The sequence below is a fragment of the Nematolebias whitei genome, chromosome 9 (genome assembly GCF_014905685.2).
Source record: "Nematolebias whitei isolate Nwh7 chromosome 9, NemWhi1, whole genome shotgun sequence".
NCBI classification, from domain to species: domain Eukaryota; kingdom Metazoa; phylum Chordata; class Actinopteri; order Cyprinodontiformes; family Rivulidae; genus Nematolebias; species Nematolebias whitei.
In genome coordinates this window covers 37,217,572-37,236,237 of record NC_056506.1, presented here as the reverse complement: position 1 = coordinate 37,236,237, position 18,666 = coordinate 37,217,572, and the positions used below count along the sequence as shown (strand labels likewise).

General features: G+C 39.6%; 1 protein-coding gene across 1 annotated transcript; it reads left to right on the top strand.

Moving 5' to 3' along the window:
- The first annotated feature begins 541 nt into the window (after positions 1-541).
- Positions 542-17,835, top strand: st18 (ST18 C2H2C-type zinc finger transcription factor). The gene is made up of 20 exons (XM_037681759.1): positions 542-628; positions 1,425-1,455; positions 1,605-1,792; positions 5,256-5,963; positions 7,186-7,320; positions 8,101-8,191; positions 8,272-8,364; positions 8,812-9,020; positions 9,172-9,371; positions 11,209-11,454; positions 13,004-13,113; positions 13,676-13,738; positions 14,012-14,080; positions 14,359-14,421; positions 14,714-14,794; positions 16,029-16,250; positions 16,376-16,464; positions 17,076-17,179; positions 17,302-17,445; positions 17,562-17,835. Exons 1-20 carry the CDS (start codon positions 577-579, stop codon positions 17,700-17,702), a joined length of 3,039 nt encoding a protein of 1,012 aa, XP_037537687.1. The 5' UTR covers positions 542-576; the 3' UTR covers positions 17,703-17,835.
- The last annotated feature ends 831 nt before the right edge of the window (positions 17,836-18,666 follow it).

The window sequence follows — 18,666 nt, the reverse complement described above, 5'->3', positions numbered from 1 at the left end:
CAAGTGCTATCAGCTATTAGCTTCTCAATGACGTCAGAAATGACGGCTTGTAACTCGGGTAAGGCTACGTCAAAAAATATATCTGACTGGGGACGATGTAGCGAGGCTCAACGTAGACCAGAAATCTTTGGAATCAAATAACCTCAAAGAAAAAAAACTTCCACACCGCCGACATTTTGACTTCTTCCTCTCCGCTGTGATCAGATCAGGTAGGCGCGCGTGACGTCATCACGTTGTGCTGGCGCTGCAGGCATCCTTGTCACTGGGTTGTCGTACAAAAACAGTGTCTTTTATATCGATGAGTTATTTTGATGGAATGACCGATGTCCGATATTTAACTTTAACGCTAACATCGGCTGATACCATGCCGATAATATTGTGCATCCCTAGTATTAACACTATTATGTTACATTTTTTCTCCTCTGTAAGGGGTCCCTGAACCCAAAAAGTTTGAGAACCTCTGTCTTAGAAGTCTTTTGGGATGTCCTGCACAAATACAGATGTAAAAATCTCCTAGTTCCAAAAAAAAGAGGAATATTTTGTTAGTTGCTTATCTTTTTGTGGGTTTGCTTACAGATGGATTCTGAAGGTGAGGAGCAAACCTTGAAAACGTGCAACAGTAGCACGGGTGAGTGCACACTTTTTATGGTATTAGTTGCTTTTGGACGCGCATCAACACACTCCAGCACGCATGTTCCACTTATCGTCACAGGTTAGGGGTATCAGTTCAACAATCCAACTTTATAACTGTCACTTTTATGTCTCATCTTCACAGCCTGAAGAGCACTGCACAGCTATTTTATTATTCAGAGGGGAATAACTTCATTAAATTGGAACACGCGCTCAAATTAGTTAAGGAGTGTGCGTATATACTGTGTGATTGAAAACCTCTAAGCGGAATATGTGCCATTATGCAAGCGTTCAGGGGCCTCGGAGGCCTTCCTGCTCGTGATGGAGCTATTACCACATCTGGGCGGATTCATAAAAAGTGTTATTATTGGTTGTGCTTCACGGGAGTCGTGGTAGAACTTGTGAATGAGATTTATGCCGGGGGCCCCCCTCTGGGGAAATTGATTTACCCTTTGAGATCATGTTGTCAGTGCTGTCCAAAGGATGAGCCACTTCTGCTTTTCCAGGAGAACGAGCAGAGTGAATGAGAAGCTTTTTCAGATCAATAAAGAGTCCACTCCTACATCCCGCTGCCGATTACACTGATAAGGCAGTATTGTAAAAAATCTGTGGTAAAAGGCCCAGGTCATATCATTCAAAACAAATATTTACAGGGCATTGTAAAAATTTTATTAGCAATAGTCCAAAAGTAGTGAGCGAAGCTTTGATGAAGAGTACGCTGAATATGCTGTGGTGGAAATGTAAACAGGACTTTTGATCTTTTATTTTGGCGCTCTTTGTTTTTTTTAACGCAGGACTGGCTGATAACGTCACTGAAACGCAAAGGTATTTTTATTTATCTTCACGCCTGACAGGAAGTATCGTCTTTCGAGAATCTTACACGACTCTTTTAACGCATAATAAGTTTTGAATTGAGCTTTATTTAAATGAGCATCCCGAGACCTCTGTTGACCCCGCCTTTTCTTTTTGACCAGCCCATATGGGACCGTGGCGAGGAAGAGGAGCGCTCAGGATGGGGTGCAGGGTGCCCCAGTCAATAAGAGAAAGTCCCTGCTGATGAAGCCCCGCCACTACAGCCCCAGCGAGGCATGTGAAGAGGAGAGCGAGGACCTGGCACCGCCACAGGACAAAGAAGAGCTGAGGAACATTGACACTCCAGCAGGTAAACAGATGTCCTGTTGTTTTGTCTGTTTTGATGAACAATTGACGCTGAATTTTAAAATCCCATCTGTTGCATTCATATTTCCCCTCCCTCTGCCATTAGCCAGCAGCCGCAGTCATTGTGCAGAGGAAGTGAAAGACTACACTGCTGGGCCCATATTAGTTGTGTCTCACGTCCACAAATTGAAGTTTTGACAGCTGATCTGCCATGATATTTTTGGCTTTACCCTCTTTTGATGAGGCCAGATTTCAGACACCCTCATCTGTCCATTTTTTTTTTTTTTAAACACCAGAGGAAGCCCATTTATTCCATACAATGACAAAATGAATGGCGGCGTGCACCATCTCACTTTGATTTAAATTAAAACTTCCTCCGGACATTTATAGAAAACACTGAAGTTCGCTAATAGGAAAATCCAATATTATCTTTTTTATTTACAAAAACAATTTGTTAACAACACACACACACAAATGCATTTTTTTTCTAGATTAGTTGAATTTTGTGCATTTTGGCAACAAAGCTCGTGGTGTACATGTGCATTCTCGCCCACTATAATCTGCACTGATTTGGTATATTTTTAACGATGTAACTAAGCAACAAACGTAATTGTCCCTTTCAAAAGCTTTTGTTAGGCCCTCTAACACAGTCTAATACATAATTAGGCATAATGTCTTCAGCTCATTATAGTACACATGTGTGTAGTTAAATGGACCCGGAGAGTCGCTCACCAAATTGTGTGGATTTATTAGAAAAAATGTTTTATTTGTTTGCTGGGTTCATGTTACGTTACACTCATTTAGGTATTTCACGGTGCATCATCAGGCTTTCCTTTTGTAATAAGTACTCCAAATACTTTTTTTTTAATCATCAACTTGCTGACTGTTGTGTATTTTTCTTATGTGGGATCGTAACTAATAAGAGTTGCTTGAAAAAAAAAAAATCAGCCAGCACAAAAAATAAGTCTGAAATCTGTCACAAAAAAGACGAGAATATTGATAAACATATTTGCAGCATATTTTGCTGTTATTGTCAGATTTGGGGGCTATTTTCTGTGGAAAAACAAAAAATTGGAAAAGCGGACTGGAAGCAGCAAGAATTTTTGCAGTGGGAAGCTGTTCATATCTGCATTTTAACAAAAAGGGAGAAAAATAAGCCTCTTGTTTTGTTGAGCCACGCTGCGTTCAGCTCCAGCCAACTGCAGCCCTGCTGCAGAGTGCTGGTAATGGCTATTCTGGAGTACAAACTGTTCACCTGTTCCAACACACAAACCACCGGAGGGATCCAAGTTTTTTTCCTCCATTGCTTTCCATTTTTTCCCACTGCACTTCTCTGTGTGTGTGTGTGTGAGTGTGTGTGTGTGAGAGACTGCATGCGGCTGTGTCAGGCCTGGGAGTCCATCTGGATGAAAAACAAAAAGCCTTGCTGCTTGTCTGGTAAATGTAAATATGTGTAACTGACTTTAATTTATCATTCAACAAGGTTTGCCTCACTATTCTCTTTCCTCTGCAGGTTATACGGATGTTTAAAGCTGCTCGGAAAAAAAAAAAAAAAAAAAAAGTCAGACTAGCAAATTATACTTAATGGACAAAATCCAGTATTTTCCTAAACAGTTAGTTTTGTTTTAGGAGCACGATGTAATTCCTGTGTTTTTAAAGCTGGTTTGATCAGGATTAAGTTTTTTACATTATTAAGTCGCAGCTTTCTGCTAATGCCATATCTGTAACGTCCTCTGCCCTGTGTGAGCTGATTCTCACACTCCATCTCTTTCAATCTTCTCAAGCTACTGAATCCTGCTTTTGCTTTGGACTCTAATGTGGAGCTACTTAAGTGGATATAAAGACCTCTGGTCCTGCCAACGTAAAGTAACACCCCCCACTGTCCAGAGAGCTTTAATGCAGCATAAGTTTAAACGGTTGGAGGATCAAGAGAGATTTTTGTCGAATCAATTCAGATGATAGCTTTCCGTTATTAATCACTGACCCTGACTTAGCGTGATCAGCCGTGTTAATAAAGTGTTGTTTCAGATGCATTTCCAGAGATAACCCTCTTTGTTACTTCCACAGATCAATGTTAAGGCTTCCTAAAGTCTTTCTGAATATCACTGGGATTTATTTCAAAAGATGGAAAGCTAGAGGTCAGTGCAAATTAAATTACTGAAACCACTTATAGCAATATAAGCTTAAGATAAAAACTAAAATAAAAGTGGATGTACAGTTTAGAACCAAATGGAGACAGAAAAATCTGCAATATTAAAACAAAGTGCGCCACACAAAGATAAAAAAACCTCTAAAGCAAAAAGCTGAGCATATTATTGAATAAAAGTGGAACTTTCTGGTTAAAGATCTTCTAATTTGTTACATCTCTTATATATAATTAAGCTTCTTCGTTTGTCTGCCAGTCTGTTTAACACTTTTATACTAGAATGTTTTGTGAAATCAACCACCTTTTATAATATTCTGTCCAACCAAGCCTCATAAAAACAGGAGATAAATATATATTTCAAATGATTCAGTACATCCACGGCTTATAGAATAATAATTAAAACACAAAGATGATTTGGAGAAAAACTACTATATTAAAAAAAATAAATCCCACCTATCCGAGTACAATATATAAAATTTCTGAATAAAAACTGCACAAATTTTATTTTAGGTTTCCGTCAAATGAGCACTAATAGCTTTATAATTTTGATTTTTCTAACAGGTTTTAGCAGTTTGACTATACCATATCACAGAGCCATCAGTTTTATGTAAAACGTAGACAAGTAAATCAATAAATTCAATCAAATACTTGCATTTCGGCTGTTTTTATGTGTACTAACTGCTGTGATTTTAACACTTTAAAATCTCTCCCCAAAAGTTTGCACTATATTCATAGTTTCTCAGGCTTTGCCACAGAAACCAATTTCATTTTTTTATTTTCCATGTTTTCTTGAATCATTCTCTTTTTTTTTTCCTCTTATCCTCACAAAGAAGCATTTTCTATGAGGTTTGTGAAATGACATGTTGCTGCTTGTCAGGTTGCACTTAAAAACATGTATAACTAATACAAAAATATTGTTTTCTTTCCATGCACTGTAAATCCTTTCATAATCTTGTACTAAATCTATATTGAGTTGCTGCTCCAAACGGAGACAACAACAGCGACGTGGAAAGCTCCATATGTCTGGGTTTCATGTCGAACTAGCAGAAGGAATGTTGTCTAAAATATGTCGGGATGGCTTAAGAGTATTGCAACCTTATGACTGTTGATTATCATCTTGTTGCAGAGTGTTTTCTTACAAATCCTCGTGTTTTTAAAAAAAAACATGTTTTTCTCAAGGTAATATTCATAGAGAAGACAAAATCTAAAACCTTAAAAAGATTTGCAGAAGATTAAGGATATACAATTCTGAACACGAAGGGTAAAAACACATTACAGGACTGAAACACATAAAATAATGATTATTGTTTTGTTTTTTTAGATGGAAACTTTAAAGCAGTCAATGGCGTGGGCAACAAAAGCAGCTGCTCTGATGTCGCGTTACAGTCCCACGGTTTACTGGGATGGCCCGAAGTCACGTCTAACGGATCTCCGCAGTGTGAGCCGGACACGTCCGGACATCTGATGGTGGAAGATGATGAAGAGATTCTTACTAATGAAGAAGAGGACCAAAGTCTAGACAGGATGAGCGGTGCATCAACGCCACAGAGCCCATACGGAGACATGAGGGAAGCCGAGTGGGAGCCTCTGTCTCTATCTGCCAAGGACAATAGCTCAAACTGCAGCCCGTCCAGAGCTTCTGAACACCCTTTAGGCAGGAACAGCCACGTGAAAGAGCTAGTTTCAGAATTAGGTGTTCCAATAGGTAGAGGAAGTGTTTTTCAAGGTGAAGCTTTAAGGTACAGACTTCTCCCCACTGAGGAGGACAGCGAGGGGGAGGCAGAGGTGGAGCGGCTGCCTCGGATAGATGGCTGGGCGATGGGCCTCCACGAGAGAGGCCTCGATATGAGTCGAGGGAGAGTGAACCTGAGCCTGCTGGAGGCCATCGCTCTGCAGACAGAGCAGAGGCAGGTTCTGCACCATGCCTACAGAGAAATGGACCGGTTCCTCCTGGAGCAGATGACCAATGAGAGACGACACCAAAGGATGATGGACATGGACAACAGACTCAGCTACAACGGAGGGAAAGGTATAAATATCAAGGAGATACATCGAGACATGCTTATCTAAAAAAAATGTGCTTAAAGGAATAGCTCAGATCTGTTTGAGTAGGAAAGATTGACAGTCAATATCTTACCTGTTGTAGATAGCTCTTTGAAGAAACAGTCTGGAGAAACAGGAGTTTAATTTTAACCAGACTGATGAGCTAAAAGCTAAGCTAAGCAGGGCCAAGACTGAGGTGAATCTTCTTGAATTAAGAAAAAAAAAAATCTTTAAAAATTCACAACAATTTATGCAAGTGCTATTTTATAAATCTTTACTAAATCAGTTTTGAATTATGTGATTATTCTGGCAGAAATATTATGTTACTGTAGGATGTGCTTCAAGCAGGAGTTTCTAAAGCTGCTGCTGGTGTTTGGGCTTGTACATCACCACTATTTAAATAACTGTATAATATGAAGCTGGCAACTCTGAAAAGCTTCATGAAAGAGTGTTCATATGAACAATATGAATTATTTGAGATGAAAATTGTTTTGAGATGACAATCCAGACAGAATTAAACTATCTAAAACAGGTAAGATAATAATAGGTCAAAACCTTTTCCTTGAACTACCTCCTTAAAAATGGAAAAGCAGAAGCCACGTGCACGTCCTCTAAATCACACGACTTGCGATTTAGAAGACTGGGTGCTGAAATACACTGAAAAAAATAAAAGAAGCATATGCAGGAGGTGGGAATCAGAAGGAGGAAATCCTCTTAAGGCCTAAAAACATTTTGGCAACAAGTGAAGTAATAAATAAACAGACTAAAATAAAGAAGAACATTTGTTGTTATGGAATTGGTGCTACTCAGAATATTGGATTTTGATAGGAATCAACTGGATATTTAACCATGACCATAAGTCTTAAATCCTCCTAAAGTACCTCTCATGTTTCCCTCTGATTCTTCAAATGACTGCAGATAAATGTTTAATCCGAGATGTAATCTTTCGATGGATGGGCATTAAGAAGTGAATGCTGCGTTAAACTGCAGCCTTAACTAAAATGACAGCTTAACAGATGCATGTTGTGAGGAAAAGTGTCTTTGCATGATATTTCAATCTGTTGACCTACGAGTGGTAGTTTATTTTCAGGAGAGCATACAAAAGATCAAGGTGTAGTCTTTTTTACTTATTTAGTTTAATATCTGAGACAGGAAAACAACTTTTTTTGTATTTTTATTCAATGTGACGTCTGTTACTGTGTCCACAGATTCTCCACGGATGGATAAAAAAGATATAAAGTGTCCAACTCCTGGCTGTGATGGCACCGGTCATGTAACGGGCCTGTACCCGCATCACAGGAGTTTGTCTGGGTGTCCTCACAAAGTCCGAGTTCCCCCAGAGAGTAAGTCTCTAAAACAGCTTTTGGTTAATACTCACAAAACTGCCTGTTTTACCGTTTTACAATCAGCCGCAGAGACTGAAATCCTCTTAGTGCAAGAGCAAAGACAAAAAAAAGCCTGCATATATATATTCGTTTGGATTCAAAGATGTGCACAAACTTTACACATAAACCTAAAAGATTTCTCTTTTTTCCCCTCGTAATGTGTGGAAATGTTTGAATGTTGAATTCTTTTTCATTTTTTCCCCCCCCAAACTGGCGATTGTTTAGTCATTTCAGCCAACTCAAACGTTCCACATTAAACAGTAATGTTACAAAAGGAACAGAAAAAGTAATTAACTTTTGCTAAAACGCACATGCTCTTAGACTGGAGGCAGTATTTGCGCATCAAAGGGCTCGCGAGCGCAGAATTCAAAAAAATAAATAGACAACTCCAACAAACTAATTGGAGGATATGTACAGAAGGGAAGTTTCTAAGGATACAGAGCGGACCTTTAACAACGCGTTTGGTTTGAAGAATATAATCAGCTGTCTTGTTTCGCTCCTTTTTGCACTAAGCTATTTACACACAGTGAGCAAGCTGTTTTCCTCTGCTCTCCTCCTCTGTAGGATCTTTTCTCTATAAGCTCTAATGTACCAGTCATGTAAATTATCATTTAAAGCATGGAAATCTATGCTCTTCTTTTCAATTCTTGCATATTTCAATCTTTCGACTTAACTGTTTCTCAACCGTTGAACAGTTAAATGCTTATTTCGGCACATGCGATCTGTTTGTTCCTTTAGTTCTGGCCATGCATGAAAACGTCCTCAAGTGTCCTACACCTGGGTGCACGGGACGAGGCCATGTCAACAGCAACCGCAGCACCCACCGGAGGTACGGCTACACGAACAAGCTGCACCCTGTTTGCAGATGAGATACTTTATTAAGCTGATGTGTTGAATGTTCCCAACCAGTCTCTCTGGCTGCCCCATCGCCGCCGCAGTGAAAGTCTCCAAACCTCAAGACGAGAGCCTGAAATGCAGACAAACACCTGAGCGCTCACCAAGGTATGACACCGGAGGATGCTCGAGATGCTCTCGGGGTGGTCACACGCAGACACACATAGTTAAGGTTTAGCTCTGTTGTTACTGAGGAACGGGTGAAATATTTTTATTCATCCACGGTTTAATTTGAGCTTTCCAAGCAGACATACGCGATGGTTGCTGGTCCTGTGAGCTCCTCTCTATTAGAGATGATAAAAGAGCAGAACTCTTTGTTCCCTGTGGATATATCATGGGCAGGGTGCCCACTCATTCTATATTAATTAGTCTGGCAACCTGACTGCGGATCCACAACACACATCAGATTCCAGATTGCATGTGTACAAAAGCACCGGCATCCTTCAAACACATCGACGTTTTATGTGAACTTTTGTTTTTCTCAGCTATTCTTGAGCAATTCTTTTATTCAACGAACAATTTTGATTTTTATTTTATCCGTTTTCTTACTTGTAGGACCATCAGCCTGATGAAGAAAATTGAAATGAACCAGCTGAACTACAGGTTCTCTCATCCAGTAGCAGCTTTGCAAAATGGCCTCGTGAAAGACGTGGACAAGTTCAGCAGAATTCGCTTCGACTACGCCAGCTTTGACGCGCAGGTCTTCGGTAAACAGCCACTGCTGGGAGCCAACCAGGACCAGGATATGTCCCAATACCCTGACTGTAAGTCCTGTACAAATAACTCTTTATCTTCGTTTCACTTCATCTTTTTAAAGCTATGTTTGTTTCTCAAGCTACAAAAAACACTTTGCTGTTTGGGTTTAACACCTGGTGTCCCACTAACTAAATGCTACGCTAATTGTTTGTCTTTTAGCACCTCAGCAGTATCCTGGCGTCCTTGGAGCTCCAGGTGGCCGCCTGCCCATCTCCGGTCAGCACAGCCCGCCGAGTCAATTCAAGAAAGAAGACGGTCTCCAGGCCGCGGCAGCGACAGCCGCCATTCTTAACCTCTCCACCCGCTACCGGAAGAACATGGAGACTATCAGCGGCCAGCCCTTGGCATCCTCCACAAAGGTAATCAAATTAGGAAAGGTATTTTATGTGGTCATTTTGAAGGGAACTCTGATTTGTGTATAAAAGGAGAAGACAACAAAAGATGGGATTTGGCAACTCGAGCTCGGCACTTTGGAGGCAGGAAAAACAAGGAGATCTCCACCCCGTACGGCTTTAATGTACACAAATGGAAATCTGTGTGATCACATCAAAAGAAGAAATAAACTCGGCCTGCTTTTCAAATTAAAACTGCTGGTCTTTTTCTGATTTTTTTTTTAAAGGGGGGTAAAACATGTGGCACTGTAATTTGTTTCGACATCAGCTGGCATGTAAAAACCTTGAACTGTTGTCTGAGAACGCATCTTGCCCACTGCAGATGGCAGAGGATATTTTGCTTAGTCGTCTGATCCAGCATAGGCTGTGTGTCTACAGCAGCTCGTCTTTAAAGAGCATCCTCGCGGATTAAGCCAATTAGCTGAAGGAGTTAACATATCGAAAGTTTAATTCGCACAAAATCCAAACTCTTTATGGAAACGCTCGCAGATCGGGAACGTCTCCGGCTGTCGTTTGAGCTCTGACGCGGCGTTGTCAACTTTTTTCCCCAACTCGCCTCATGATTAATATTGATCACATTCTGTGGGTTACATACACTGCACTGTAGATGATTCAAGGTTTCCACACCTACACAGCACAGATCCTTGTCTCCCAGCTTGTTGAGCTGAGAATGTGGCCCGGTACCAGGTACCAGCCCACTGAATGAATAAAACAGTGTTAGCAAGTTAATCATCTGTTCTCGTTTGCAGCTTAGTTGTCTTGGATAGACACAGAAAATGAAGAACAGCTTTGCTGTCTGAAAAAGAGTGGCCATATTTAGAGTGTTATGTTGCATTGGATGCTTTACCTTGCATGCATATTCAAGTATTTTACACGTTGTCATCTTACATCAGAGATTAAACAAAAAAAAGTTGGACTTTAAAGCTTGAAAAAAGGCCCCTTTTCTAATAAATCAATAACACAAGAACTTCGTCAAGAGTTTTTACTCTAGGTGGATGCTGACATTAAATCATTACATAAATAAGTTCAGTTTGAACCTGATGCTATTTTCATTAGTTAAACAGCATCATCAAAACACTGGATAATTAAACCGGACAGCCACAGTGGACGTGTAGAAGAATTATCCGTTTAATTAACTCAAAGACCATCATTTGTTGCAAAAAAACAATAACAGAAATAATATAAAACGCACAGCGATTGATGGGCTTTAATGAAACATATGCATCGAGTAATTGGTTTGATTTATGAGGGAAGGATTTCAGCGTTTAACGAGGTACAACTTTTAATACCCTGAAACAGCCATAAGTCACCGCGCTGCTGCGTTTCAGCACAAAAACGACAAACACATCTGTCAGCGGGGGAACTTATGCCACATTAGGGCTTTTTAATTTTTGCTAAAATAATAATGATGACCTAAAACCAAGCAGCCCCACCACCACCACCACACACACACACATATACACCCTGACTCCCAGCTGCCATCTTGGTTGTGTGTCCTAGAAAACAGATGACACAGCTGTCACTGAAAAAAAAAAAAAAAAAACACTACACACCAGTGATTATTTTTTTTGTGTTCAGCGGAATTAATGCTGGCTTAGTTCTGTATTTTGTCTGGTGTGAGATAACCACTGTGTGTAATATTTTATAAAAAAAAACAACACTGTTTGCATTTTAAGTCACTTTTCATCTTTAAACGTGTTACTGGCTTATATGTTTTCATAAAAACTGCTGTCGTATTGGTTTACAGTTTCACACACGTAACATCTAAACCGTCTGTTTGCTCATCTAACCTTTGTTTCTGCAGGATATGCTCATAGAGGTGGATGAAAATGGCACTTTGGACCTGAGCATGAAGAAGTGTAAGGAGAACGGAAAAGCCCCGACCAGGACGCCCCCCGTCGACCCGCTGTCTCCTCCTGAGCCCACCGTGGCGAAAGGTGGGAGCGTGCTAATCAGCCCCGCCTTCTACCAGCCGCTGTGTGACAGAGAGAGCTGGGAGAACGCCATCCCAGTCAACTTCAGCAAAGTACACATTTTACAGGACAAAGAGGTAAAAGCAACAATAAAACACACCACGAGGTACAATAACTGGGCAATGTGAGTGATTGGAATTAAGAATAAGGCATCAAGTTAAAAAATGAACATTTAAAGTAACAAAAAGAACATTATTGTTTCATAATAAGAACTTTGGACATAAAATTCATGCATCAATCCTTCAGGTATTTATTGACCTTTTAATTTATAACTTTTTAAGACTTTAATAGTTGAGCAGTTTGACTTATTTAACTGAATTTTTATCAAAATAAACGTGTTTTATGTAACTTTTTTCTATTTTGAAAGCAATAGTAACTATTACCAAATAGCATTAAAAAAAATAATTAAAAAAAGAAAAACAACTTTTTATTTATTTATTAGTGATCTCATGGGTTCTCAAACTTTTTGGGTTCAGGGACCCCTTACAGAGGAGAAAAACTTTAAGGGACCCCCTCATAACTCTCATATTTATTAACTAATTTTCTTCAATTTGTCTCGTTAATGCAATGGAAATATTTGTTTAGCATAAAGGCCTGTTCTTTAATAGTGTTAATACAATTTTGTACTTTTAAACATGGGGTATTTTTCATTCAAGACACACATAATTAACAAAATTTTTAATTTCAACTTCCAAAAATTACAGTTTTGAGAAAATTAACAGTTTTAAAAACCACTTTAAAACTTTACCTATTCACATAATGAAGATAATAAATGTATTGTCACTTCTTCACATTATTATTACAGAAAACTCTTTACAGAAAACTGAACAGAATCACAACAGCGATAGTCATACCAAGTAACAGGGCTTCATTTGTAAACCCGTCGATGCCGGAACGCACATAGCAGGTGGGGTGCAGGGGGTCTGGGGGTCCTCTCCCAGAAATTTTTAAATAAAGTAGATGCAATTTCCTGCATTTTGGTGTGTTTTAAGTTTTAACAGGTTGTTAAACATCTACGAGCTTGTAAAAAAAATAAAAATGTATATATATAGTATATATACAGTATATATATATATATTTTTTTTTTTTGCGGACCCCAAAGCTGCGGTTCACAGTTCGAGAACCCCTGATCTTAACTATTATAAAGACTACAGCTTTCTATTTACTCACTAGAATTTTATTCCTCGATTTCCTCGATGATTGACACATAATGCTTTTAATGGTGACATTTTAAAAGATCGAGTCAGACAAGTGTTAATCTGTACTCCACATTGTTGACCAGGAGGGTCTGAACGAATCCTAATCTGAACTCTAAAAGTTTAATTTTGCTTCCATGTCAGGTCATCACACTGCTTTGTTTTTAAAATGGCACAAAACATCCAACTGGACGATGGTGTTTGTTGAAGCATAAAGAAAATCCGCACTACACCGTGGATTAAGTCAGACTTTAAATGGATGTATGAGAATCCTTCGGCATAATCTCTTTGTCTTGCACTCTGACCTGAGCAAGTGTTTTAAGAGTATTACACGGGGATTTCCTTAATTATTTACTTTTAGGTCACGGTAGAGCGAGTTTTGACATTTAGGACAGTAAAAGCCTTGTTGTTATTTGGTCTCTCTCAGCAGGAGGATTATGATCAGGTGTCCCTGGAGGACCAACACTATCCAGGAGACGGCAGTATGTTAAGCCCCAAAGCCAAGCTGCTGTTACGAGACTCAAAGAAAGAGCTTCTGAGGTAGGTTGTCAAACACTGAACCATCTTGTAGCATCTTTACTCAGTCAGGTATGTGTGATCTGATCTCCCCTCATAGCTGGCAGATGGTCAGTATAATTAATAAACAATTTGGAAGTGTAGAGCAGATTGATTCAAGTGGGTCAAGTGAAGCTCGCTGTGTTGCACTGTCTGCAGGTTCATGTGGAGAAGAATTTATCTTTTTCAAAGTGAGTTTTCTCCCTGTATGTCCTGCTTCGCACAACTTTTGACTCTTGTAGTTAGAGTGCATGCACCTCTGGGTCTCCTCACAAGAAAAACAACAACGAAAACACAAACAAGAAACAAACAAACGTAGGATCCTTTAGTTTCACAAACACCTCCCCTCTGAGACTGATAATCGGAGACGCTACAAAAAAAACCCTGAAAGTTAATTCGATCATGAACTTCTACTAAACTTCTCGCTGTACTAACTCTTGTTTCTCATGAAAAGGTCCTCAGTGTAAAATAAACGTTCAGCTCGAGCTCGTAGAGTCTGTAGGAAGTGGAATAATCTGCGTCTGAAATGCTTTGTGTTCCCAAGCAGCTGTCCGACCCCGGGCTGTGACGGCAGTGGCCACGTGACGGGGAATTACGCATCGCATCGGAGGTACGGCAATTAATTACACTCGTTAGCACCAGCTTGAAGATGTAGACAACCGAAAGAGCGCTTATTGTTTAATTATCATGAAAAAAAACGTCACAAACTGTGGCGGTGAATTCATTTTAAAAGCAGGCAGCGTCACAAAGCCTTTGTGAGGAAGCAGAGTTGTGTTTCCAAACAATTTATTTTTTATTTTTTTGTATATTGACTCATTGTATTAATATTTAACTGTGATCAAAGAGTGAATTAAAATGACTCTTAGCTCTTTATCCTCTCCAGTGTGTCTGGATGTCCCCTGGCTGACAAAACACTCAAATCACTGATGGCAGCCAACTCTCAGGAACTAAAGTACGTGTTTCCAAAAAAAAAAAAAAAAAAAGCTTTTCATGTAAAACTAAGCAGCTTGTCCTCTTCTTTCCCCGTGCTATCTGTCCCTCCCATTTCTTTCCCTGTTACGCATTATGCAAGATTTCCATGTACTCAACATGAACTTGTTTTGCTATTTGTGCTACTTTTCTGCACATTAGCATGAATCCACTGCTCTGCTCGCAGTTTTTTTTCTCCCTTCCCAGTAAAAAAAAAATCCACAAAAAAAACACCTGGTGTCTGTGTCTCTCAACCTGCAGGTGCCCAACACCTGGTTGTGATGGATCTGGACATGTGACTGGGAACTATGCTTCGCACAGAAGGTAGCGGGGAAAAAAATCATCACCACCGAGCATGAAATGTATTTGTCAGATGCATGGCATTCAAACAGATGGTGAAAGTCTCACTTTTATACAGCAAACATGCTGCACTTTTGAATTTCTTGGTTTTTTTAATGCATAATTCGGCTGCATATTTAACCATCCATCCATCTATCTGAATACAGATTCAATCTTTATTTATTTATTTTTACTTGGGCAGGACTTTTAAAAGTCTTGTTCCTGCTGTCTGATTCTAGCTGCTAAGCTTTCCTTCACTGTCTCCAACCATTTTCAGCTTGTCAGGGTGTCCACGCGCCAGGAAGGGAGGCTTGAAGCTCACACCAAACAAGGATGACAAAGAGGAGCAGGAGCTTAAGTAAGAGATTTTCCTCTTTTTGTCCTCATCTTGCTGTCAAGTTTCCATTTTTAAAATAAAACCAAACTGTTTGTGCATTACACCTGCAGGCCATTAAGTTAAACAAAGAAATTAATACTCTCTTGTTACATTAGTAAATTATTTTCTGACGGATTATCAGAATTTTTATTTTATTTTATGCTCCTCTTTTCTGAATGGAATATCACTCGTCTCTGAGTGCTTTCTTTGTGATTATATGAAGAAAACGTTCGACATTCGTTCGCGTTAATCGCCGTTGTTTGCGAACGCAGCGTAATGTGATTGATTTGGAGTTTAAACTCAAAGTCTGATATTTGAGCCCTTGGTTACTTCTACATCTGGACACTGATTTATTTATTTATTTATCTTTGGTCCTTTTTAATTACTAATGCAAGGCCACGAGCTTAGGAATTAGACTGGAGTAGATCTCATACACATCGAGAGAAACGAGAGAGAAAAGGGGGGAGGGTAACAAATGTCCCTAGATTATTGTAAATAGTAGGCCATATGGCATGCCTCCATTGTCTGCATCAAGCTAGCTACCTGTGGTAGATGTAAGTAATGGGACTGGTGTTGTTTTGTCCTGTAAGTGCTGCGAACAAAATGCTGAAACAGGCTTTTCGCAGCAGCACTCTACAGCACGGGTGCCATTTGTATCATCTCAGGCGACCTTTCACCTTTACCAATAAGGGAACGGGTTAGCCACCTCCAAATTACATTCTTTCGCATGAGGGGGGGAAACATGACAATTATCTGTAATTCATGTCACTCCATTACCGACCTGCAGAAAACGGGGCCTGAAAATGCAACTCTTAATGACATTCAGCGCCAGTTGTGTTCGTGTTTTCCGGCACAAACACCAAAATGCGTGCACTCAGCAGCGCGCAGCGGACACTCCAGCCCAAGTTTGAGCGGATTAGTAACTTTCGTAGCTAATGTGATTATCTGAGTCCATCTCTAGTTTTGGTGAACATGTTTTTAATCAGCATTTGGATGGATTAATCAAGTTAATGGTTAACAAATCTTCCGGTCTAGTTAGTGAAAGGGATTGTTTTGAAATGCTCCTTCTTTTAGTTTATTTGCAGTTTAAAAAATAAAAATAAAAAAAAGTAGTTGTTTGTGGTGCGGTTGCCAGATAAACAGCACACATTTGTTGCCAAGTTTGATACATTTTTCAGTTGTGCGTGCAGCTTTTCAATGTCTGTCTCACTGGTAGGTGTCCAGTAATCGGATGTGATGGACAGGGCCATATATCGGGAAAATACACATCCCACCGCAGCGCAGGCAGTTGTCCACTTGCTGCCAAAAGACAGAAGGAGTCGTCTATGAATGGGCTGCCCTTTGCCTGGAAGGCCACTAAGCAGGAGCTGCCCCATTGTCCCCTGCCTGGCTGCAATGGTCTCGGCCATGCCAATAATGTATTTGCCACTCATCGAAGGTAACGTTGCCTTTTTTCCCCTCCAAAAAATTTATAAATCTCTTAACAGTTAAAATATATAAGGATACAAATTGTAGATTTGGTTTTAATGTATTAATTTAACTAAAACAGCTCTGCTGATTTAGCTTGTCAGGTTGCCCGCTGAATGCACTGAGCATCAAGAAAAAACACTCGGAGGAGGAGATGATGACTATCAAACTAAAAGCCAGCAGTGGTAAGCTACCATCACCCTGAACGACAATGTTCTGAAGGATTTTGCGACAGTAAAGAGATAGTTCAGATCTTTTGAAGTGGGGTTTTGTGGAAAGGTTATAAACAATTACCTAGAACTGATGAGCAGAGCCAAGCTGATTGCTGATGTGTTACAGTAACTTCAATATTAAAGGTTTTATAGTGATGTTTCAAAGCTGTTTTATTAACATAATACTCAGAGAACATCTGCAGCTGTAGCCAGCTGCATCACTCAATGTGCAGCCTTGGGATATCATATTTCTGTTGGATTAGCCGTGTCTTTTGAAACTGAATGTGGCAAAAAGTTTATAAAATTGCATTTGCAGTACGTGCTATTAAATGTTTAGGATTGAGGTTATTTTAAGGTAGTAGCTCACTCACGTTAGCTCATGAATCCAGTCAATTAAACTTTTATTTCTCCAAACTGAGGCTGTTTCACGAGCTTCGTACAGCAGGAAAAACACTAGTTCATAGCCTTTTCACGGAATGCCGCGTCAAAAAATTTCAACTGACTCTTTCTATGGATTGAAGCAAAACGATCGTATTTTCTTATGAAATACGACCAAAAAAAAAGTTTGTCTTTTTGTCAAAAAGGTGTTGAAAGCAAAGAGGACATTCAACATCTGGATCACGAAATCATGGAGCTGAATGATTCCAACATGAAAATAGAAGAAGACATGATGCAACTGCAAACCCAGGTAAGTATTTACTCCCACAAGCTCATCTTAAATACTCAAAAAAAATAAAATAAAATAAACTGGGGGGGGATTATTGCCGTCTTAAATTGATAATCTGCTTCTCGTTTTGTACCCGAAAGCAGATCTCGTCAATGGAATGTAACCTAAAGACAATTGAGGAGGAAAACAAGATGATCGAGCAGCACAACGACAGCCTTCTGAAGGAGCTCGCTCGCCTCAGCCAAGCTCTCATTAACAGTCTGACAGACATCCAGCTGCCTCAAATGGTACAGTAAGCCTTGACCACACACCGCCAAACACAACCTGCCCTGAAAGAAATCTCACATCCTTCCAATTGCCGTTCCTCCTGTGCCGTTTTCATCATGTTTTCTTGTTGTTGCAGGGACCCATCAGCGAGCATAATTTTGAAGCCTATGTGAACACATTAACTGATATGTACAACAACTCGGAGCACGAATACTCCCCAGAGTGCAAGGCCCTCTTGGATAATATCAAACAGGCTATTAAGGGCATCCATGTTTAAGCTGTCGAGCTACCAAGAGGCTTCTTTGACTTGGGATGATGGCACTAGATAGCTCTGATTCACTGAAGAGTGCTGGCTCGGCTGCGTGTATAAGGCGAGGCATTTTGGAAATGTGTTCGGCATTTCCCCGTAAACACACACACACTGCACTGAGAAAATTACCAGCCAGATTTGTAATGCTTTTTACCGTTTCTGCGTTCACTCGACACGTTTATTCCTGGTGGGATTTTGTTTTGTTTTTTTTGTTTTTTTTTACACCCCTCTTCTTGCACTTAATTATTTTGTATGCTTTGCTTGATTTTTAAGCTGTATGTGTTCGCGTCATTCTTATATTATCGCTATTTATTATTATATTTGTTCATCAGTGTATTTATTTCTTCGAGTTTTATTTATTTATTGAATTGTAAATGCTTAATACTGGAGAAATCTCTTTTTGACTTTCTGCACATTGTACATTACACAGAATGCACATTCCGGTTCTGTGGCGTACTTTCGCCATCTACTGTCGACAAGCCTAAAGTATCACGAGTCCCTTCAAAAAGAGGAGAAAAATCGACCAAAACGACCATATTTTTAAGCGTTGCTTTTGCTTTCTTTATTGGAAATTGAATGTATTGCAAGGCAAAGTGAGAGAAAATATTAATGCAATGCGACAGTACTGTACCTTTTTCTACTGCACCAGTAAGAACAGCTGAATGCACCCAGAAGGTGACGAGAATGAAACCTCGCCGTGATCTGAATGTCCCAAGAAGAGTGCAACGAAACACAAAAATTCACTTTGTCAAGATGTCTTTCTTAAAAAAAAAAAAACATATAGATATTAAACTGCCTTCTGTGCACACTTTGGAGTGTGCATATAGTATGTGCCTAAATGTATATGAACCCATAAAAGTATACAAGTATTTGTTTTGTGGTAGGACAGTATTATGTGGATGGTGTCTGATTTATTATACAGTACAATTAT